This window comes from Neodiprion virginianus, chromosome 5 (genome assembly GCF_021901495.1).
Source record: "Neodiprion virginianus isolate iyNeoVirg1 chromosome 5, iyNeoVirg1.1, whole genome shotgun sequence".
Lineage (NCBI taxonomy): Eukaryota > Metazoa > Arthropoda > Insecta > Hymenoptera > Diprionidae > Neodiprion > Neodiprion virginianus.
The window spans coordinates 26,218,549-26,241,886 of NC_060881.1; the positions used below are offsets into that span (position 1 = coordinate 26,218,549).

General features: G+C 38.8%; 4 protein-coding genes across 11 annotated transcripts; 1 reads left to right on the plus strand and 3 right to left on the minus strand.

The window, feature by feature from the left end:
- Nucleotides 1-502: 502 nt before the first annotated feature.
- On the minus strand, nt 503-4,570 carry LOC124306207 (serine/threonine-protein kinase ULK3). Of its 3 annotated transcripts, none has more exons than XM_046766600.1 (8): nt 3,972-4,570; nt 3,638-3,789; nt 3,299-3,513; nt 2,839-3,065; nt 2,009-2,270; nt 1,556-1,747; nt 719-903; nt 503-642 (listed from the first exon to the last, which is right to left on the minus strand). In XM_046766600.1, the coding sequence occupies exons 1-8, from the start codon at nt 4,056-4,058 to the stop codon at nt 523-525; spliced, it is 1,440 nt and encodes a 479-aa protein (XP_046622556.1). In that variant the 5' UTR covers nt 4,059-4,570; the 3' UTR covers nt 503-522. The 3 variants fall into 3 exon arrangements, with proteins under 3 accessions (XP_046622556.1, XP_046622557.1, XP_046622558.1); XM_046766601.1 differs by having other exon boundaries at nt 3,862-4,570; XM_046766602.1 differs by having other exon boundaries at nt 3,586-4,282.
- Nucleotides 4,571-4,586: 16 nt separating this feature from the next.
- On the plus strand, nt 4,587-13,089 carry LOC124306205 (E3 ubiquitin-protein ligase ariadne-1). 4 transcript variants are annotated; one of them, XM_046766594.1, is made up of 9 exons: nt 4,786-5,022; nt 5,183-5,416; nt 5,678-6,166; nt 7,015-7,188; nt 7,281-7,346; nt 8,185-8,400; nt 8,874-9,431; nt 9,645-9,871; nt 9,964-13,089. In XM_046766594.1, the coding sequence occupies exons 3-9, from the start codon at nt 5,957-5,959 to the stop codon at nt 10,043-10,045; spliced, it is 1,533 nt and encodes a 510-aa protein (XP_046622550.1). In that variant the 5' UTR covers nt 4,786-5,022; nt 5,183-5,416; nt 5,678-5,956; the 3' UTR covers nt 10,046-13,089. The 4 variants fall into 4 exon arrangements, with proteins under 4 accessions (XP_046622552.1, XP_046622553.1, XP_046622550.1 ...); XM_046766596.1 differs by lacking the exons at nt 4,786-5,022; nt 5,183-5,416 and adding an exon at nt 4,587-4,714; XM_046766597.1 differs by lacking the exons at nt 4,786-5,022; nt 5,183-5,416 and adding an exon at nt 4,633-4,735.
- A 178-nt stretch (nt 13,090-13,267) lies between these two features.
- On the minus strand, nt 13,268-17,065 carry LOC124306212 (uncharacterized). Its single transcript, XM_046766608.1, has 3 exons — nt 16,205-17,065; nt 14,849-15,313; nt 13,268-14,536 (listed from the first exon to the last, which is right to left on the minus strand). The coding sequence occupies exons 1-3, from the start codon at nt 16,412-16,414 to the stop codon at nt 14,417-14,419; spliced, it is 795 nt and encodes a 264-aa protein (XP_046622564.1). The 5' UTR covers nt 16,415-17,065; the 3' UTR covers nt 13,268-14,416.
- A 309-nt stretch (nt 17,066-17,374) lies between these two features.
- Nucleotides 17,375-23,338, minus strand: LOC124306209 (uncharacterized). Of its 3 annotated transcripts, XR_006908551.1 has the most exons (3): nt 22,506-23,338; nt 19,927-21,741; nt 17,380-19,205 (listed from the first exon to the last, which is right to left on the minus strand). XR_006908551.1 is itself a non-coding variant. In XM_046766604.1 (2 exons), the coding sequence occupies exon 2, from the start codon at nt 21,690-21,692 to the stop codon at nt 20,508-20,510; it is 1,185 nt and encodes a 394-aa protein (XP_046622560.1). In that variant the 5' UTR covers nt 21,693-21,741; nt 21,923-22,467; the 3' UTR covers nt 17,375-20,507. The 3 variants fall into 3 exon arrangements, 2 of the variants coding, with proteins under 2 accessions (XP_046622560.1, XP_046622559.1); XM_046766604.1 differs by lacking the exon at nt 22,506-23,338 and adding an exon at nt 21,923-22,467 and having other exon boundaries at nt 17,375-21,741; XM_046766603.1 differs by having other exon boundaries at nt 17,376-21,741.

Sequence of the window (23,338 nt, forward strand, 5' to 3'; positions counted from 1 at the left end):
AAGGGAAGGTAACATACTTTCGCACGTCGCAGGACAAGCGAAACGATAAGTTCGACATTTTGGCGTTTGCTGGGAGTAACGTTATTAGAATATTTTACCGTGATACTTTCTAATTTTAATTGCCAATGCGATAAGATTCGGTACAAGTATACAACGCATCGGAAAAAATCGGGGCAGAAAAGGTCACGTTCACCTTGACGCTATTTCGTCGCGACCTTGCAGAACGATAAGTAAACAAGCTCGCGCAACAAGTGTATATATGCCGTCCGTAGCTCCGCATACACATGTATCTATTAATTTGATCCGCAAGGCTTTGCGAATCTGCTGCAGATCGCGTGCGCGAATTAATGTCTGCACTTTGCGGACGCGTAAGAAACTATGCGCGAGGCAGGAATCAGTCGCGTCAATGAATAACTTGGTAATTATCACGATACGCGAACGAAGAATGGTCAGTCAGTCGCCCCCGCCCCCCTTCCGCCCCAAATCACCGTTAAATTTTAACTAAATTCAATTATCACTTTATTACTGCAGGGTACATTGATGATCAGTTAAATACGAGGTGGTCTGCGTTCCAGTTGGCTCTAAATTTTTCGTACCCAAAAGAGCCTTGGTACTCTCACCTTCTTTCATCCAGAGTTGAACCTATAATATTGTAACATAGTTGATTAATTTATATTTGTGTAACGTAGCATGCCATGTTTCGTTCGGGTGAATTTACCTGTTTGTGGAGGAGGTCTCTTCTGTGGCCAGGTGGTTCCTTAGCTAAAAGAGGCACCAGCATTTCTAAACAGGATTTAAACTTCTCAAGGGCAACTTCGTACTTCCCTTCAGAGAGATACTGCTCTGCAATCTCACCTATTTCTAAGGCATCGCACATACCTGCTGTACTTTTGCTCAGGCTACCTATTTCCGAACGTGAATATTAAGCTATTTCGTATAGATTTTGATTTTATAAATTTCTACTTCAGTCCATTCCAATCGTTAACATCAACTTAGCATGAGCAGGTGAACAGAAACGGGAGATAAATCGAACTGCACAGTCTTTTGGGCGAAAGAAATCAGCAGAGTACTTAGCTTTTCAAAATCTGACACTGACCTTATTTATAAAGCAGATAAACAAGAAAGCACATTTTGTTTTTGAATTTTTTTTCAAGTGTCAAGGTTCATTTATATGAAATCCAGGAAACTTTTAAAATGGGAGATTCAAACTACGTTCATCTCATTTACTTGTTCCAATGATGTAAATATTCCGAAAATAGCTTCACCCATTTCATTGGCTTTAAAAATATTATATTTAAATAATGGGAAAGAACTACACTTTCATTAATTACTCTTAATTAATCAGTGAACAATTCATATTGTACAACGCATTGTGTAAATCACTGGTGACCCATACAACCGGTGGAGATAAGAAAATATCGACTTGTTACTTTTTTCCAGATACCACCAAATATTTCGCCATCAGACAGAATAACATAAATATGTAGAAAAAAAGGGTGCGTGTGAATTTACTCCCGTTTCCCTTTCATGCCCTCATTTTTATCATTGTACCAACATAATTTGCGGTAGCTGTTTCTGTCAAAGGACTCTTTCTTCGCCAATGCCCCCTGCACCTCTGGAACTGTCTTTGTTTTATCAGTATTATCCACATAGTCATCGGCGTAAACGCTTTTCAGTTCCTCTGCTCGTTTTATATAATCATTAACACGAAGCCTCAGAGCCTCTTTCCTTTGTGGATCAGTCTCATCTAAGGAATTATAAGTATCTTCACATTTCCATTCCGATTATAAATTGTACATGCATAATATTCGCAGCCATTCACAATAAATGAAAAAATTTCACTTCCTCTTCTCCACTGCCTGCATCTACTACCCTTGTATTTTATCCATCGGGTCGGCGTGCCCATTTCTTTATCAACGCCAGTCCGACGTATCAACACATTTGACACACACACACAAACACAAACAGAGAGAGAGAGAGATAGATAAATACAGTGATGTTATCGTACTGGTAACTAATGGTATGAAGTATCTGAGAGCGTCGCAGTAGTGGTGAAAAGCTTCCTTCTGATTTTTCTCCCTATCCAGCTGTACCGCCTTGTGTACAAGCACAACAGCTTTGTCATAGTTGTCTTTGGTCGGTGCGTGAACCAGGTCTAAGAACTCGTGGGCAAAGAACTCGTCAAACGTAATTCTCTCCGAAGGATTGTGCTTCAACAGCGAAGTTATCAAATCTTTGCACTCTGGAGTTATATACGAGTTTTTAGGGAGCTGTATAGCGCATAAAAAATTTATCCATATTTTCAATCCAAAGACAACACTATAAAAATTCCGATCAAGTAAGTCCACAATCAACATGCCTCCATGCTTTACTACGAGAATCTCGTGAATCATATCCTTTGAGTGAGGTGCCTTTCTACCTTACGTTAACCGTTGCAAAATGACCCCTAAGGCCGGTATAAAAGATTCGATGCAAAGCAGTACGTAATAACTGGAGCGCATATAAGCCACGATTGAGAAACGACAAGAGACTTGAAAGATTTCCTTAGCTCTGACGTGTCTTGGTATTTAAAATAACATTGAAACATTCTGACGCATTTCAAAAGATCTTCACGAGTCTTAAGATTTTGTGTAATTTGAAAAGATTTCACAAAGATGCACACTAGATTGTATGATTGATTGTTCTGTGGTTAAGAAAAATAATATGAAAATAAAACCCAGATACACTACAAAAACAATTATTTTTACGTAGGGTAGGGCTATAGTGTTTTAATTGCATACAATATACTATAAAATTTTTCAGCCAGTGTTCGAACCATAATTTCTGTCTATAAATCACCTCAATTGGACGTCTGTCCTTAATTTTTTCAGCCAGTTCTTGAAAGCTGCTGCTAGAGTAAGGAGCCTTGCCAAAAAGACACTCGTACATGATGATACCGACGCTCCAGAGATCGACTCTGGCATCGTATTTGTGGTCTAGCAAGATTTCAGGTGCCATGTAAAGCGGTGAACCACGCATGGCAAATTTGTGTTCATAATTAGCCAAGTACTGAGCAAAACCAAAGTCTGAAAATGGTTCAGGATAAGTGGATAAATATTTTTTCAAGAGGCGTTTAGAAAATTCGTGTGCGATTGTATATGAAGCTGATATTTGCTAAAATAACAAATCGGCATTCGATTTGAAAGCACTGGAAGCGTGTGGAATATCAATAAATTTGATGCTCGTTTTTTCTACTCTTTCACTTTAGGCTAGTTCGTTTGATTTCGCTCATTTGAAACGTGCTGTATAATTAACGCACCTCCAACTTTTAGTGTGAGTTTCGGTGTGTTCATAAGCAACAAGTTTTGCGGTTTGAGATCCATATGACAAACGTTATGACTGCGTAGAAATTTTAATGCTAACGCAAGTTGTTGTAAAAATTTGCGACAAATATTTTCTGGCAATCTGTGCTTTCTCTTAATGAATTTCGACAAGTCACCTCCGTCGCAATATTCCATCACAATGTATATGTACCTGAACAATAAATATAATTGAAAATATAAGTGATTTTTTATTTTTTTGCTCAATAAAAACTCGACAGTTTACCCTCTTTATACTTATTAGTTGAAACATTGTTGCCTTAATTTCAGGTACGAACCTGTCGTCCCAAAAGAAGTCCTTCATCTCTACAATGTGTTCATGTTTCAATATTTTTAATAGCCTTATCTCCGTGATTATGTTCTCTATAGCAGACTTTGACAAGGTTGACTTGTCCATCGATTTTATTGCGACCACATCCTTAGATCCACCCTACACAAAGGATTATTAAACTCTCGAAGTTAACGTCGCTATTTTTTGTTCTTTTTTTTTCTTTTCTCATACGTTTTTGCGTCCATTTGATCATTGTTTCTCTCATCACAGCCTTCCATATTGTATACATAATAATACATAACGTAACATAGTATAACATAACCTCAAATGTACACACGCACTTTTTTGAAGGCTTTGTAAACAGTCGCGTAGCTTCCAGAGCCAATCTTCTCGAGGAGCGAGTAATCCTTGATGGTAGGCAGACTCATGTTTGTCCTTATCGAATTTCAAGTCGCAATTAACCAGCGAGGTTTCGCGCGTTAGCTGCTCGTCGCGGATGACAGGTACGAGCAGTGCGAAATTGTCCGCATGTTATTAAACGAAAAACGCGTTAATAATCGATCTTCGACTCAGGCGTTTCACGTAGTTGGCGTAAGAAGGCGCCTACCGACGAATCACAAAGCCGTTTATCTGCAGACCGCAGTTCCGCTGCCGCAACTCGCGTCGACGCGCGCGATTTTCCTCTTCTCGTTTCTCGGAACGGTAGTTTCGTTGTTTTTTTTTCCTCTTGCTTTTCCGTATTTCTTTTCAAAGTTCACAGTGAAATTCTGCGTAAATTTTCGCCTCCACGCTCCTATAATCCCGAGACCCTATCAGCGTCGACGATACCGCGACGATATATCGAGAAGCGAAATAACACTCGATATCAACAGCGGACAGCATCGGTCAGCATCAGCAACACCACTCCGGGATGACGGACGTGACTCCAGCAGTGGTAGCAGAAGTGAAATGAGCTCGTTCGCCGCGTTGCTGTTGCTGCAATGATGGGGCATGGTGGGATGTGGTGCGAAAAAAAAACGGAATGCGAAACATCACGTCACCAAACCGCGCTCATCATTGGTCCTGACAAATTTAAAACCGTCAGGTATTGGCCGCGGCTTGAAAAGTAGGCGCCCCATATGCTTTCGCATGACAACTTTCCAAACACGCCGTGGCGTGGCGCTAGCCCCCAGACTCGTTCTGCGCGTCTGCCATTAGTGGATCAGCTGCCGAATATAAGCTCGAGTGTTTTTGGCAGCTGATTTGTGTATTCTTAGAGCCGTTGCACGTCGCGATATAGGTTCGATTAATTCTCCAGCCCTTTGTCCTGGAGACGGGACCCCCCGTTGGATCACCCAAGGGGTTAAAATAACGCCGCGACAAGGCCCCCGTGTCTCGATTATCTGTCACTAGGTAAATAATGATACCAAGTGCCGTGCGCTTTCTGCGTGCATATGTATAATATTGGTACACCTACACAAGCATATATTACATACAAGTATGGGTATACACATGTGTGTACGTCCTACGGTACGTTCGTATAAAGTTTCCCGTGATTCTCTGCGCGTTTCAGAACCCAGCACTGCTCGCTACGGTGACGTCATGTGCTGAAAGATCGTCGCTCGCCCGCTCGCTGGTTCTCCGAACAACGAATAACACAGGTGCACGGCACCAGTTTCGCCTAGCTAACCCGTTGCTGCAGTTGACGAATCGCGTTAGCTGCCTTTGTGTCGTTTTCACAACTATTCCCACCGTTCTCTGGGCTCGCAATACAACGAAATCTAAATTCGTCGGGGGTCATCCCGCGGTAAAGTGCGGATCACACAGAATCCGTTTGTTCGCACATATTCACTAGGTGGTAGGGTTCCTGTCTAATCTCGAGTCGCGAAACTAATCGCGGCATTGTTTCACCCTTTGATTCTATTTAGTTTTGTTCCTTTTGTTTAGTTTTTTTTTCCTTTTATTTATTTTTTCCATTCGTTCAGTCGTACGTACTACCTGTTTTGCTGTTCTTCTACACCTTCAATTCCCATTTGTCATTATACTTATCGAACTGTTTCACAAACAGTTTCGTGCTGGTGTTGGTGAACGGATAAATATCTCAAACCGACGAGAGACACAGACACAGACGCATCTTACAATAAAAAAAAAAGGACAATTGGTCTACGCGCGTGATTTGGACAATTTATACTCGAAAAATCCATTCGATCGTATCTCTGTTCGCTATCCATCAATCACGACGGCCACGGTGGGCAGAAACGGGAAGAACGTGCAATCAGTCTTCTGAGGAGAAAATCACGCTATAAACAAAGTAGCCCAGCAAAATACATAATAAACCACGATAATAATGGATTCTGAGGAAGAGACACCCTATGACGACGTTGATTCGGGGAACGAGTCCAGCGGTGATGACGTCGATTTCGCTATGGACATTGAGTCCGGGAATCCCCGCGAACGAGCTACAGATATTGACGATTATCCTTTCGAAGTTTTATCGACCGAAGAGATCGTTCAGCATATGGTGGACTCGATTAAAGACGTAAACACCGTCGTCGAGGTGAGTGATTTCGGTCGTTGAATTCATTCCTCCGCCTTCGCAATCAGTCACGTCAAAACTACACGAGGTTGAAGTTAGTAACGTTATCGTAACGAACCATTGCGGAAAAGTCACTATTTTCCTAATTTTACAATGATTTTGAACGAACCAAGATTTCGAAATGTGAGTGTGTTTTGTTTTATTACGGTTTATCGAATTTCAGACTATTTCAAAATCGCGATATAACTGCTTTTCCTCGGCGTGAATCTTTACGATAACGTTACTAACTTCAATGTGATAAAACTACACATATATTTTGCCGTTGACCAAAGAAGAAAAATAACATTTTCTCGGGAACGAAATTACAGAAACCTCTTTATATAAACCTTTTTATCCTCGATAAGTGATCACTGATCTCTAAATCGCGGTCGTTCGTCCTTTGTTTATCTCTCCCAACTCCTATTTTCGATCCACTCGCCGTTTTCAAGACTGCTTCTTTGTCTTCTCCGGATCAGCTGATCGCCTTCATGCTTGCTTGTATGTATTATGCGAGTTGCTGCTGCAATTTCACCTTGCAAGCTATAAGCGTGTTTGTGTTTTCTTTTTTTCCGTCTTTTTTACTCCCCCCACCCTTTCCTTACAATTTTCGCATTTACGAATATCTGGCAAAGGAGAGAGAGAGAGAGAGTGAGAGTGAGTGAGTGAGTGAGCGAGTGAGTGAGTAAGTGAGGAGTGAGTGAGTGAGGAAACAACTCGTGTATTTTATTTCAATGGAATTGACTACTAGAAATGAATTATCATATTTTTCGAATTTCCTTATTCATTTGGTTGAGTATGCAATTTAACAGGCCTTTTTTGTACCGTTTTAGATACCTGCAACCACGACTAGGATTTTACTTAATCATTTTAAATGGGACAAAGAGAAATTAATGGAACGTTTTTATGACGGTGATCAAGAAAAATTATTTGCAGAAGCACGCGTTATAAATCCTTTTAGAAAAGGACCCGTCATTAACAGGACCAGATCTTCACAAATATCTCTGGTAATTGATGGAAAATCTGTTGAAGAACATTCAACTTTTGTCGTTTCATTCTGTTCAACAACTTTTCAGTTCTTGGTTCTATTGTTTTTCAGTCTCGACGAACTTCTACAAACGGAACGGAAGAGTGTGGCATATGCTTTATGACATTACCATCGTCGGTGAGTGATGCAATTATTGTTTTGAATGACTCAAATCATTCAGAGCATTTTTGCAGCAGTTCTTTCAATCGTTTCAAAGTTTGCAAAAAAATTCTACTTTGGGAGAATTTTTAGTTTATTATATAATGGCCAAGCTAAAAAGAAAATGTATGTCCAATTGTTGTTACTTTCATAGAAATAATTTAGTACAATCTCTCTCAAGCTGGTATAATGTATTAAATATTAGATAAACTGTCGATAAAATTCAATGAAATGCTAATGAAATCTAAATCCTGCACGATGAATATTTAGAATTTAGAAGAGTAATTTGTTTGCGAACTTAAATGAATATGTAGAGAATTGTCCATAAAGAAAAGTGATAGTAATTATTTTTTATTTTAATGAGAAAAGTGCCGTATATTTTGCAAGTCAAGCTCTGATTGCTTTTTAAAATCGACACACTTCTCATTTTGTGGAAGTAATTATCCGCCACCAATCCTGTAACAACAGTAAACGTTTTACTGTCATATAACATTAACGCTTAATATTGTGACGTAGTAAAATTTAATATATAACTATTCTGTCTAAACGAAGCCTGAACTGCCATTGATTTGTTAATCAAATTAGACGGTAAACAGTGTTCGAAGCCTTGAACTCCAAAGGCATGCCAGCAGCTTGGCTCTAATTAATACACAAAGCAAACGGATTGTGAATGAAATAAACCTTGACGTAGTATCAAAATTTATTTATCCCCTCAACTATTAAACAATAGTGACGCAAGTTTTTTTTTTTTTTTTACTTGCGGTAACTTATCATTTCTGGTTTTATTACGAACACATTTTTTTATTGCCTCTAACAGATGATGACTGGGCTGGAATGTGGACATAGATTCTGCACAGGGTGCTGGGGAGAATATCTAACTACAAAAATTATGGAGGAAGGTGTTGGCCAGACAATAGCCTGTGCCGCTCACGCCTGCGACATACTAGTCGACGACGCCAGTGTTATGAGACTTGTCAAAGACTCTAGAGTAAAATTGAAGTATCAGCATCTCATTACGAACAGTTTTGTCGAAGTAAGCGCATATGTATACTACATAGTAGTAACTATATAGTAGTATAAAGGTAAATACATTTGAAAATTGACTTTATTTCAGGTCTGGTAGTACATTGACATCTCATGATTCGCACTCACTTGTCTTTCCCACGTTAATAACTTTTTTAATTTGAAAATTCACTTGTAAATACATTTCAAATGAAAAATTAATTTCTGAATCCTTCTTAACCGATGTTTTTAACCAGTATTGCCGACTAAAACATTTTCATTACCCTTCCCAATACAAGATAATCTTCAACGTCAACATACTTAACAGGCTCCGTATGTCTTTTTTGAACATCCACTTGACGATTGGTTAAATAATTCAAATTTTCGGAGAGTTTCATTACTGTGTTGCACCTGCACTTGAATTTTACTTACTTTCATCACTTAATTTCAACAGAAAATTGTGTTCACGCCTCGAATTATAATTAATATCACCTAATTTTTCAGTGTAACAGACTGCTGAGGTGGTGCCCGTCACCGGACTGCAATAATGCGATAAAAGTGCAATATGTAGAACCAAAACCAGTGACGTGTAAATGTGGGCACACGTTTTGTTTCCATTGTGGAGAGAACTGGCACGATCCTGTTAAATGTCACTTGTTAAGAAAATGGATTAAGAAGTGCGATGACGATTCTGAAACCTCCAACTGGATTGCGGCAAACACAAAAGAGTGTCCGAAGTGCAACGTCACCATCGAAAAGGATGGAGGTTGTAATCACATGGTGTGCAAAAACCAAAATTGTAAAGCGGACTTTTGCTGGGTCTGCCTTGGACCGTGGGAACCGCACGGTTCCAGCTGGTATAACTGTAACAGATACGACGAGGAGGAAGCCAAAGCAGCTAGAGATGCTCAAGAGAAATCTAGGTCGGCACTACAAAGATATTTATTCTATTGTAATAGATACATGAATCACATGCAGTCGCTCAAGTTTGAGAGCAAATTGTACGCCAGTGTCAAAGAGAAGATGGAGGAGATGCAACAGCATAATATGTCTTGGATAGAGGTGAGTTTTGATAACGATTACTCGTTAGGTACGTTTGCAAAGTCGAAACTTATGTGACTTATGATTTAAGAAACCTCGCACGCTCAAATGTGAAATAAAAAAAATAAACTAAGAATTTCTTCCTGTTCTAACATTCATGTACATAAATTGCAAAACTATATATAGCAGAAGGAAAACAGAAACAATTTATTTACGACGCTATTTGGATTTCAGGTACAATTTTTGAAGAAAGCAGTAGATATATTGTGTTCCTGTCGGCAAACTCTCATGTACACATACGTGTTTGCCTATTACTTGAGGAAAAATAATCAGTCTGTGATCTTTGAAGATAACCAGAGAGACTTGGAAAGTGCGACCGAGTGTTTGTCTGAATACCTAGAGCGGGATATAACGAGTGAGAATCTGGCCGATATAAAGCAGAAAGTACAAGATAAATACAGGTGCGAAATTGTGAATAGTGTCTTTAGTTTGTAAGTTGCTATTACGTTTTTCGTAATTTATTCAACTATATTTTAACATTTTTACACAACAGATATTGCGACAGTCGGAGAAAGGTGCTTCTGGAACACGTCCATGAAGGATATGAGAAGGAGTGGTGGGACTATACAGAATAAATTGTAGGGGAGGGGGGTTTTGTCAAGTTTTATCCAATGGAGATGAGATCGTGAATCCCAATATATCTCGACGTTGCCCGCCACCCATCATTCCCCCATCTCCCCCATTGCCCTCATCCTGCCCCAGCTGTGATATGTCAAGAAGCTGATAAGAGACAGAAAATTAAAGAACAGGTCCTCGAGTGATAAAGAAAAATCATATACATATATATTGATATACATTTGATGACGATATGGTCCGCGTTAACGCATCTCCATTAACATAATGTTGCTATGATTCGATTTTATCATCTTGTTAATTAAAATTTAACACTACCAAGAGACGAAATACAAAGTAATTTGATCCATACTTTTATCTTGTTAGATGAAGTATATATACAAGTGTGTATATATGTATATATGTATGTATGTATATTTTATATATATATATATATATATATATACACATATATATACGTATATATACACACCCTATGTATGTATAGATGTGTGTAATCCGTTTCCCTCCCCCCCTCCGCCCCCCGCCGCGAGAAAAATATTGGACTTGACGCTGTAACAATGCTTTATGGAATGCCTAAGATCGACCGAATGACCATGTGTACTAATCTGAAAATAGTAATTTCAAATTTCGAGTTTCAAGTTTCCCAGTTTCAAGTTTCCCAGTGACAAATCTGTGAGAGCTTCTTAAGGTTAAATGATCAAATAATGTGAACGTGTAGAAGTATACTTAGCGCGTGTTCTGTATGCAATCTACGACTGATCATAACGGACTGCGAGTAGTTGCTGCAAGATGCAATTATCCCAAAATATATAAATCATTTCGAAATCATCATAAATAATATGAATTATAATTTACACCAAATATTTAGCACGCACAATTATTATTATTATTATTATTATTATTATTATTTTTTCTGTTGTGATTTTTGTTTTTCATCCTTTCTGCAGCTTGAATTCATTTTTGTCTTAATCAGATAGACCAGGTATACAAAACTTTTCACTAACTCAGTACAGAAGTGTGGATACCAAAGAATAGACTTTGGTTCTCTATTTGACAGAGTAATTGAAACTTCCAAAATATTACCACTTGCACCACATGCTAAAAGTTAACGAAAGAAAAGCAAGAAGAAGTAGCCTTCTATGCTTGTGTATAGAATTTGTGAAACGTTTAGTATGCCAAACTTGTACAGTTGGCTGATCGGTTCGAGTGATATAATGAAAAATGTACATTCCACCGTAAGTTTGCTGTATTAAACTCACTTGTCATTATTTGTCAAGCTGATCATTGTTCAGAAATGTTTCATGTTTAATTTCAGTTTTTCACAGATCTGCAACCATCGTTGGATGAATGTTTGCAATGCATGTGTAGAAATCTTATACATTATTTGTAGGTGTTTTATTTTTGGCTTTAAATTTCTTTTGCTTTTTCTCAATCTCATTTTCTGTCCCGCAAAACATCACTAGTCATGGGCTTTCACTGCCAAGTTATATGGAACGGATTAAATTTACGTAACTACCTATTTACCATCGCATATTAGAGTAATGTAGTGTACTGCAGGTGGAAAGGTAAAAAAACAAAAAACTCAAAGATTCAAGCTCAGACACTTTAATCATTGCTATTATTCTTCTCATTAGTTATTGTTAATCACTTGATCATAATAATATTTCAGGAACAATAACGTAAAATTGTTTCACTTGTACAGATACATAGTGATATACACGTACTATATTATATAGTATAACGGTAAATAAGTAATAATGGAAATGAAATAAGTTTAGAATCTTTTGAAGATTTAATTATTGATTCTTATGATCAGAAAAAATTTTGTGAGAAAATAGTGGATAAAAGAGGAGAAGAGAGTAAAAAAATACTAATTCGGTCGTTTTCTGTACAGTTTGCAAATTTGATTAGGAATAAGTAAATTGTTATATATCTATATATATATAAAAATATATTTCTTTTTTCTTTTTTAAATTATACATTTTGTTATGCCTTGCGAATTCAAGTTTGGTTTTAAAAGTGGAAGAAAGAAGAAACAAGTCTTAGCAATTGACGATCGGCTAATTATAATTATCACTGATGATATTCCTTTGAAAAACCCGTAATGACAATGTGTTTTTGGCGTTCCAGCACACAACTTAAAATCCGATATGTACATTTTCATCTCTGTTATTTTTATTTTACAATATTTCCTGTCGCCATTATATCACTCTTAAATACTAAGATAATGGCTTGGGTCTTGACGATAAAGTCTAATACTTTGGAACAGATTGTTATAAATAATTAAATAAGAATTTTTTTTTATGACACGTTTTTGCCTGGATCTTGACGATAAAGACTAATAATTTGGAACAGATTATTATAAATAACTAAATAAGCACATTTTTTCTGTCACGTTTTTCATGTTTCATCCCAAAAAAATCAAACTTTTGTCATAAGCTCTCTGTTTTACTCTCGAATAAATTTTTTTTTTTTTTTTAGCTAGAATTGATAGACTATTTCGTCTTTAGCATTGTGTCTCGATTCAAAATTCTTTTAGATATTATGAGCTTATAAGCTTACCCTCCCCAATTTATCAGGAATTATTACACGTCGTAACTGAAGTGGTAACACGCAGAGGAATAAGATAAAAAAATACTGAATAAAACACTTAAAGTGTTCTAGTGCAGGAAAATTGCACGTGATTAGGCGTACACGTTTGTGGTTAAAACCCTTGTTGAATGCGTGTACGACTGACTGAACGCTATGGTGGCTCATTATGAATGCGTAAATGAGATTAAGGCTTATTTTTATTATTATTATTATTATTAGTATTACTATTATTATCCGGTGATTGAAATTAATTGAAAAGTAAAAATGAAGAAAGAAGCAACAACATCCTTAGCGTCTAGTCATTCTTCATACGTCCATAGAACCCAGCCTTACTTGTAATGAAATGAAATAAGTTTTATTAATAATATTACGTACCTAACAACAAACAGGTCTTAATACCGCATTGTTTTCACTGTTTCCGATCGGAATAAATCGCTTGTAAAATATTAAATTATACCTTATCATAGTTTTGTTAGATATTTGATTAGCCAATTTTCCAATATATAGATAATAATAATAAAAGTTTAGTAAAACTTTTTGTCTCATTCAAAAGCTCTACCACCCATCATCAAAAGATTCCTTAGAAATCCAATAAGTAACAGGTATTTGTCAAAATGATAACCACAGAATTAAGATATTAAAAGTGTTTATTATCGCAATCTAAGTTCGTACAAAAACTTCAATGACAAAGGTATTAAAACTAAAAAATAGAGAGTTTATCGTGCATACAAAAATTGTTACAACACATTTTATAAATCTTTAAATTACATATTAGATTATAATTTGTAGGACAGACGCTACTGTAAACCACTAATGGCCAAGCATACATACATTATATTGCTATCCCAAAACACAAGGATTGAATATCGTACATGACGTTCTCCTTCCTTGTATTCTGAGAGCATTATCATTTATGAAATTTGTTATTTAATATATTTTCTACCTAGAATAAATTATAAATAAATACAAATAGTTTGCTTTCTACCTAAATTCAATACAATTTTGAGATTCTTGTTTTTTTGTTGGTTTTGAGATCAGATTAATTGATTTTGAGTATTATTATTATAATTATTTTCCTTCTACTTATACTTCATAAAGTTATTTATTTTCACCGATATCTGTGCTAAGCCGAGGCTGAAGCTAAAGCTAATTATTTAAAGGTAAAAAATCATCACTATTACCTTTATTTGAGAAATTTCCTTTGCAATATAGTATTGTTACCGTATGCAAAAGCAAACTCGCACTGCGTTGTCGTTAATGTAAGTTATCTGAATATACAAGTTGTACAGGCTCCACAAATAAGTAATTTATAGAGAAACTTGTTTGGTAGGATGACAAAATTACGAACAAGAACTTTCCCAAATTTTTTTTCAGATGGCGCTATTATAATTCCAATACAATTAAATTCGTTGGTCTTGTTAATATTCGTTACTCTTACAAATTTCATAAAACATTCATATTAGTTGTCGACATTTATTACATGTAGTAATGAGTTTATATCAACTTCAAGATGTCTAATGGTTGGGAAATTTTCAATTTGAGGGATTATCTTGTCTTAAAGAAATGTGTCAAAAATGAAATATTGGCTTGGATACTTTAAAATCCAGTCACTGGACATTCTAACAAATGCAAGAGAAATTTTTGAAACGTGGTTGTTTCTTTGAAAATTGTTTCAACGACTCTAATCACAGAATATAAGTACTTGAAAATTTGTTCTTTATTCATTGTTCTCTTCTTCAGTATAATTACTATTCAACGTTTACCTTGGATTAAATACCTTAAGATGCTACAGTCAGAATTATGGCAATCAATCCCAGGGTTGCACCAGTCATTAGTAGACTGCGCCAAATGGCTCCACTGACCTCTTCGGCAACTGGATACTCTATACAAAGTTGTTCCTGAAAATATCATATTCTTATTCACACTGATGTTCACTTATCGGGTAATATTGAAGCATTTTTCGAATTCAGCAGAACGGCAAGCTTGGACTTGTAGCATCAAGAACATAGAGAGAAATTCATACCAGTGATGATAAGTTTCACAATGCAACTGGCGAGACCTATTTATTGTATTTTACTATTGAAAAGCCATATGTGATTTCACTGCTAATATTGCAGGTACAAAAAATTGTGTAAGATTTTTGTACCAATTTTTGCTGGAGTAATGAGGTACAGTAAATGGCCCAGTGATAGTGCAATGGTGCTACTCACCCATCCTCCATATCCCTTGATGAAATGGGCGATTTCTTCGCTGACGTACCTCGACACATAAGAGGGTAATTTTTTCTTCAACGCGTACATCCTTCTGTCCCTAGCCCAGAGAGCCAATCTCCCCATAAAAGCATACAGGCAAACAATTCTAGCCCAGGTTATTCCGCCATTGTAGAACAGTTCGTCGGCAACGGCCATGAAAGCCTCGTAAGCGGTATCAGGAACAACATTCAGTCTGTTTACCATACTGGTGAATAGTATACTGTGCTTATTGAGCATCAGGCGTACGTTATGCCGCATGCTTCTGGATACTGGATCCTTTGACACCTGATATAAATCTTCTTTAAGCAGATAGCGTATGACATCGTTGCCAAGACGCTCTGCTGTCAGTTCCACCGAATCTTGGCAAGTGTTGTAGCGCAACGGTGGCGAGGATAGGTGAGGAAACAAATACTGAAGACGTATCTAGAAACGAAATAAAAAATACCTACTGTCAGTCAAAGATCAGTTTCGATTTTACTAATTACGGTGAAACGGTAAAGTTTTCAGCTATAGATTGTTGGCAATGTCTGAAAATTGAAAATTTTTCATCCGAATACATAGCGATTAGATAATACAGTTGTTGGGAGATAGTAGACATCTGTTCTTGACCAATCAGAGGGTAATTGGTATTTTAGTAAAGTGTTATTTCAGCAATGACAGAAAAGTAACAAAACTGAAGTAAGCATCGTCGCAACAAAGTTTCAAACTGCTTATTATAACGAGATTCTAAATTCTCTGAGCATCGTTTCTACCATGAAATAACTAAACTCTCTCAAGATGATTGGGAAAAAGATTACTCTATTTATGAATTTCGTCAAGGCATTATTTACGCTTCAAAAATGTTTACGAGGTTGAAGTTAGTAACGAAACATAATTTCACAATGTGAATATAGAAAGTGTTTTTCCTCTTCGAGCACAACTTGTAAGAATGTCTGTAAGTGTGTTTACATTTTGGAATCTTACGCTTCGTCGTTAATTTTTCGAATTTACCAGTTTTTCAAAATTATACGTTTCAATAATTTCACAATAATTTTGAAGGAACTAAAATTTCGAAGTATGAGTGTGTTTTGTTTTGTAACGGTATACTGAATTTCAAACGAATTAGAAAATCGCGAAATAAAGTTTTTTCCCCAGCATAAATCATTACCATAACGTCACTAACTTCAGTATGATAAATTTTTCAATGCCACCTGAATCACCCTGTACATTATATCGATTTCATTGTGCCACATACGGGCAAAATAGCAGCGGTCGCGAGTGCGATGCAATACAAAATATCCGTATACGTATGATTGAATTATTGCGGTGTATTACCTGGCAAATTTGGATGAAAGAGGCCGTGATACCGTATCGGCAATTTGCTATCGTGTTCATGCTGCTGGATGAATTCCTGTTACCGGGTGGATCGGGAGGTGGATGATCACATTCCACCGTGCCGCCCACTCTGGAATGCGGCTCCCCCCGAGCTGACGCACTCTGCTCGCCCCGCTCCTTCGTTTCATTGTTAGCACTGTCCCCGGCCATTCTTGAATAATATGCCCTCGGCGGCGGTGTGCGTAAGCGTAGGGAAACACAGGGCTGATAATGACGGTGATAACGGCGAGTAAGCGTTCATTAAATACGAATAAGAAAGATAAGACTTTTTGCCCTTCTATAATTGAATCGGTGTTGAAAAAACCGAGTAGCGAATTTTTTTTTCCGGTTTTTCGACCGCCTCTTTTCCGCCCTTACATTACTCGTTAAAACATGCACCGTGCTCCGCGATTATGGAATTATTACATATTCGGTTATCTCTCACGTATGGTTACAAGCCGATCCATCGGTCGGAACCGTCGAAACACACCGTCGCACACCGCTTTCTACTTTCCCGCGGCCATTTCCGAAGCGGCGCCCCCCACTCTCCCTGCCGTTATCCCTCACTACCGCCGGCTAGGATCATTCACATTTCATCCCCACTCGTCGACTACTAGCTAGCGTACACGCCATGCACACTCACGCGCTGTTTGAGCCCCGTCTCTCGTGGCTCGTGTGGCAGTGATCGTGACCCGGCGTAGTCGGACCGCCGGCAAGTATCCGCTGCACTTTGCTCCGCGTCATCCACGCAAGTGTGAGTTAGGCTGGTTTTTATTTCCAACTTTTTCGAATTTTGACTCGGCAGCCCTCAGGAATGGTTACAAATAAATGAATAACAATATCCTTCCAAGCGCGGTTCCCTACCTCAACCCTGAACTCTCGAATAAGGGCTGCGTAGTTTGCCATTTGGAATACACATGTTTTTACTACAATTTCAGTATACCTACACATATTTCGTCGCAGGACGACTTATTTTTTCGGAAACAAGTTCGAGGCGGTCCAGTCACATTTTGAAAAATTTCAAAATAAAGACCACCTTGACGTAGGATTATATCTATGATAAGCATGACAGCCAAGAATATTTTTCGAATTTTGACTTGCCCGCCATCGGGAGTGGTTACAATTAAACGAATAACATTCTCCTCCCAAGGGAGGGTTCCTATCTCAACCCTAAACCCTCACATAACGGCTGTTTAGTTTTCCATTTGAAATACACCTGTTTTTACCACAGTTTCGGTATACAATACTTTGTCACAGGACGACTTGTTTGCTTGGAACCAACTTGGGGGCGTCCTGGTCAAATTTAGAAAAAGTTCAAAATAAAGACCATCTTGACATAGGATTATATTTATCATAAGCATAATATTTGCACTGTTCCATTCCTTGTCAAGAATTCGAACGAAATTTCGTTGTAATGCAAAAACCTCGCTAAGGCTTCGTTTTCTAAAATTGTCGTTACGTTTTACAACCATGATTACTTCTGTGCACAAAGTATATGTTATAATATAACCAGGCGAACTTTGCGGTACTTGTGTGTATGGCTATAGCTTTTCATCGTTAATATACCAAGCAATGAAAAAGGTGGACGGGTTAAACATTAACATCGTTAGAATCGATACAAGGCGTCATATTATTGCACTGCAGGAAGGAAACCGTCAATACTCATTCTGCAGGATTAATTAATACTTACGCGGTTGATTATCGGTGCACACCTATAATTTCTAGTCATTTTGATTAAAAACATAACGGCATATCACGTTACAACTAGTTGTCCCACAGCTAATTCTCCTCTTGTTATTAAAATAGTTTCGAGGTGATAAAAATGCATTAAATGGAGTCTATGCAGCTCAAGAAAAATTACTCTATTCGTGGTAATGAGAAAAATGACCAAGAGCGCGCTTACCGTACATTTATAATCACGAATCTGTACCATGCGCAAAGGCGCACATAGGCAGGTGTAGGTATGTTCATATGTCTTATAGCTGGCTCTAACGCAACCTTCAAAGGCCGTAGAATGCATCGATGAATGAACGACACCGTCGGGCTTCTGAGTTACTAGCCGGATGCGAGCTATACCTAGCTGTATGTATAGCCTGAGGAAAGTAAGGGGCAATATGCCGTGGGAATGTTGCACAGGAATAGAACTGATTGCGGTTCGCCGTCTTGGATTGTATGAAATAATATCTCACAGACAGATACAGCCGAAGTAATAAAATTTTGATTGCGAGCCACGTTTTTCCCTTTTATCTATAACAAGCGAATGTAGGCCATGCAGATTACTGTGTGGACTGGGAATTGAGTATGGACTTTTATATCCAGCCTAGCAGCAACGTCGCGTACAATCACTAACGAGTGGGATAAAAAGGGATGTACGTCGATAAGATTTTTGAAAATTTGAAACGTATCGACGTGCAGAAGAAAAGATTGATTTACCGTAAGAAATGAATTCATTTCGAATCCGGAATCTGCGAAGAATGGATCGACCAATTCACATGCATTTACTGGCAACGTCGTATCAATATCTTCTCTTTTGTTATACCCTGTCAATTTCAAGTCACTTTCGGCCCATGACACCACTCAAAATTCTTCGATTTTCCTCGCTTTATTTCAAATGGATTGGACATGTGCTAAGGAAACACCGACCCCATCAGTTGTACCATCGCGTTGCGGTGGCAGATCAATTGATGGGCCAGTTTGTTCAGTGAAACCACCAAGTCCAGCATCACAGCCACCACCACCACCACCAACATCGCTCTCTAGCCCATCTTCGATAGGATGTTCTACAAAATCTATGTGCAAGCGGATATTGGCATGCTCGACACCGAGTCTCCTGGTCTGCATCAGCCTGCTTTTCTTAACGCTGGTCATTCTCTTCCTGGTTTTGGACACCATCGGTCAGGAACGGCGTCAACGGGAGACTACTTTACCGGCACCATCGGATGTGGAATAAGAAGACTTTACCCTACTCGGGTGAAAAATAAAAAGAGACTTATAAATTCGCCATCAAGTGCACATCCGATGTAATGGATTAGGACGCTGTATACGGGATAGAATTATTTGGTCTACGGAAGACTCTTTATAACTTCCAAGAGCGTGTGTGCATGTTAGAAAATTATGCGTATACAATCGGAGTGTGTAAAACATCCACTCGGCAAGCGGTATCGATTTTCTGATGAAACATTGGCTTGGGAACATTGCCTACCTACGAAGCATCGGTCAAAAGTTATCTCTTATAAGCTCACGTATAGTTAATCAAAGCCTTTAGGAGAACATCGTCGAGTCTAACTTGTAATACTTGTAAATCTTTGCGTTAGCACGAAAAACTGGAGATTAATCATGGCATTTAATGAGTTGATTAATCAACGAATGAATCCCCAAGAAGCTACGAAGTGACCGTGAAAACTGAATATTCGACAATAAAAGACCACTGCATTATCAATTAGTTTTTCTTACGAATGATGCTTGCCTAAATGTAAGCGTAAGTAAGAGCAATAAATTATGACTACCCGAATAAGAATAAGAGACGAGAATTAATTATAACTTAATAGGTAAAGCAAGGTGAAGGACCAATATCTTTGATACGATTATTTCAAAGTTCTTTAAAGTTTGAGGGACAGTGAATAATATACGCGCATTGAGTAGATCTATCTTTGAACACTAGACTGTTCTTGTAATTAACATACCTGTGAGAAATAAATATCGTCGTTGGGATCTCTTTCTCTTTCTCTCTCTCTCTCTCTCTCTTTTTATCTTTCCAACGTATATATTTTCGTACCTCAATTACTGTACTATGCCAATAATTGTACTTCTTATTGCAGACGGACAATAACGATAATTTTCAATGATGTGGCACTTTGAGTTATTCGAATTTACATGGTCAATCTTGAATGCCAACAATCACTCGAGGTTGTTAAATTCAAATTTTATGTCATGGTCTCTGTCAAGGACAATTTCGTCGATGGTGATTCAGGTTCGAAAACGCGTTAGACGAGAAAAATAGATAATTCAAAGCAATTCGAAACTTAAATTTAAGGGTATTATCGTCGTTTATGAAAAATCCACACAATACACGTAGCACTTGTATTTACCGTCTGTCCAACTTTACCGCGGCGAGAAGATTGGAGCAACGGTATTTTTGACTATATAATACTACAGTAAAGTCGTACGAACGTGAGCAAGTGGACGAGGATAATACGTGCATCGGTCTCAGTCGGCTCATTCTGTAAGCTTATACTAAGAAGCTTCTGACAGAATAACCTGCTGTCTAATCAAAAGTTCCAAGAGCTTTAAGGTCCAACAATATCAAGGCAAGTTCTTGATCAGCATCTTCTCCCCCAAGTGAGCAAACTCCCTCGACGAACTGCTCGAGGGTGATCAGATCCTTGTCGACGTTGGGGACGTGGAAGGACGCGACGTTGTAGGCGAAGAGTAGCTTCGAAACGACGTCCCTCCTCAGGTCCTTCCTCGAAACCGTTGGTAGCTCCGCTTCCACAGCGTCAAAGTAAACATCGAGGAGTCGGTTCACCTTAGAGAGTCGATCATCGGCGTCGAGGTTCGTGAAAATGATGGGACCCAGGTCAATGCCAGGCGGGCAGTACCTGGTCGTCTGCCAGTCGATGATTCTTACGTCGATCGGCTTGCCTTGCTCGTCGTATTTGAAGAGTAGATTTTTTCGGCTCAGACCGCCGTGGCAGAGGGTGGAGAATTCGCTGACCTCGGTGGCGAGGTCCCTCGTGATTTCGTAGGGATTTCTCCCGAGCCTGGTTTCGATTTTTTCTACGAACTCGAGGTCCGGCTGAGGCAGAGACTTGAGATACTTGAGGCCCCGGAAGGGGGCCGTCTTTAGAATGTCGTTTCTGTTCGGCATGTCGGTTCTGATGTTCTCCTCGTTGAAAGTGGCTTCCAGTAGCTTCGCGTGAAACTCACGAAACTCGGACGGGTTCTCGCTCTTCAACTTCAAGCCCTTGCCGTGAAACGTGCCGAGCGCCTTTATCCAGACCTTGAGATGCTCTTCGTCGAGCTTTCTTTCCACTTCTCTGTATCCCTGGACCTTCAGGTTCTCCAGGACGATCACCGGACCGCCGTATCTTCCCATGTCCGCTGCGTAGCACTTCGCGAAGTTCGGCGTACCGATCTTGGCCACTATCTTGCTGTAGAAGAGTTCCTCGTTCTGGAAGAGTTCCAGGGCGTTCGTCACCTCGGCTGCCTTCGGTAGGAGCTTTATCACGACCGGAAATGTCTGGAGCTCGCCGGAGAACCGGACGCCAACTTCGGCTGCGTATATCTCGCTGACCGGTATCTTGTCCGGGAAACTGAGAGGCTCCGCACGGATTGAATCGACTTCAACAAACTCCCGTGAGCCTCGTTCGCAAAAACAACGGTCGTGCACCATTTCCGTGATTAGTTCACGAATGAATTCGTAATCCTTGTCCGGTAACTTTTGAGCCATTTTTGGTAAACACCGTCAGACCGTGGCGATCTCCGACTCTGATTTATTGCTGAAACCAATGCAAAGATACACCCAATGGTAGCAAAATTGATATATCTTGAATCTAGATCCACACAGTAGGAGAATAATATTTATTCTTCATGCGAGGGTACAGCATTAAAGGTAAGCTCAGATACCAGTTAAATGCATAGGAATTTGTTAGGCGGGTTTTTTCAAACAGCTGTTATCACCTGTTGCAACTAATGCAGCTACGACCAAGGGTTAAGGAGTTGAAAACGAATACACAAACTGAACTTGATTTGGGTGCATTCAAGATGCCATAGAAATCGAACTATATACAGAGTTGTTGCGGTACAAGAGTAACTACTCTAACGACACTCATATCACGACTGACCTCCTAATTCCTCAGTTCAATCTTACACCTCTAAGACACACTCGCACACATACATGCATACATTATACAAAGCATCATATTGCTCGTAACATCACCGTTGTAGAATTTTTATGGAACCAACGTAAGCTGCTCTGAATTATTCATACGGATACTTGGTTATTATTCTTACCATTGTTTAAAACAGTTTTACAATATTCTTCTTCTTTTACACGAATGAACCGATTCCTTTTCTAGGTGTAAAAAATCATGCTCAAACGTTACCAATCGTCGTCTGAATGTGAACGTGTTTTACACTCTAAACTGTGAGACACCAAAGTAAAAATTATATCCGTATGAATAAGGGCACATACGTATAATAGTTCTCAAAATTGTGCGAGATGAATTTCAAGCTTTAAATTGTAGGGTCGTTACGCACTTACCGTATGAAATTGTCTTAGATAAAATAACCACCGCAGGAATAACGGATCAGATATTTATTCTCTTGATCATTTTACAACGGCAAAATCCCGATAAAATGTAGAAATCGTGTCTGGTACTCGAGACTCCGGTGTGAGGTCTGTACAACTCGGAGCTTGCTGACTTTAATCTTTATGGCGTCTGCCTTTGGCGACTGGCCCACTTAAGAGAGAGTCCCATTCAGCGAGAAAGGCCAAAGTGGCGATTGACCTTGATGCAGTATATTACGTATCGCGATATACGTAACTACGCTTGCGCCCGCAAAACTCGACGACCGTCAGCGTAGATTGAGAAACTTACTACCCAAGAGGAAATCATACTTGCGCTCCGACAATAAAGCTAAATTCGTCATGTTTGGTAACGATGGTTGATGGTTGATGGTAAAGACGTAGACATGTTTGTGAACCGAACTGTCGACTTTGCGCAATGACGCGTTTGAATTAGTCGAAATATGCGAAATATGGACAAGAATAAAAATTGAAAACTGTGAGACTTACGTCACCTTTCCTTTTTTTACCGAAAAGCAATTGGAAGGGCGCAAGAATCTGTCAGTTTATACGCTGCATGGACGCGTACTTTTGCGGACAAGATTGCGTGTATTTTGATATCTCTTTTTCATATCTTTTTCGCAATCCTGTGGTTACAATTAGACGAAACGGAGTCCGGCAAAACGATTCTCAGACGAAAGGTTTCCGAGCTCTGAAAATCGCAAAACAGCAAGGTCCCAGCTTGGGATTTTTACAGTCGAAATTTGACCGACTTTGAAAAATAGTTGAAATAATTGTTTGATGCTCTA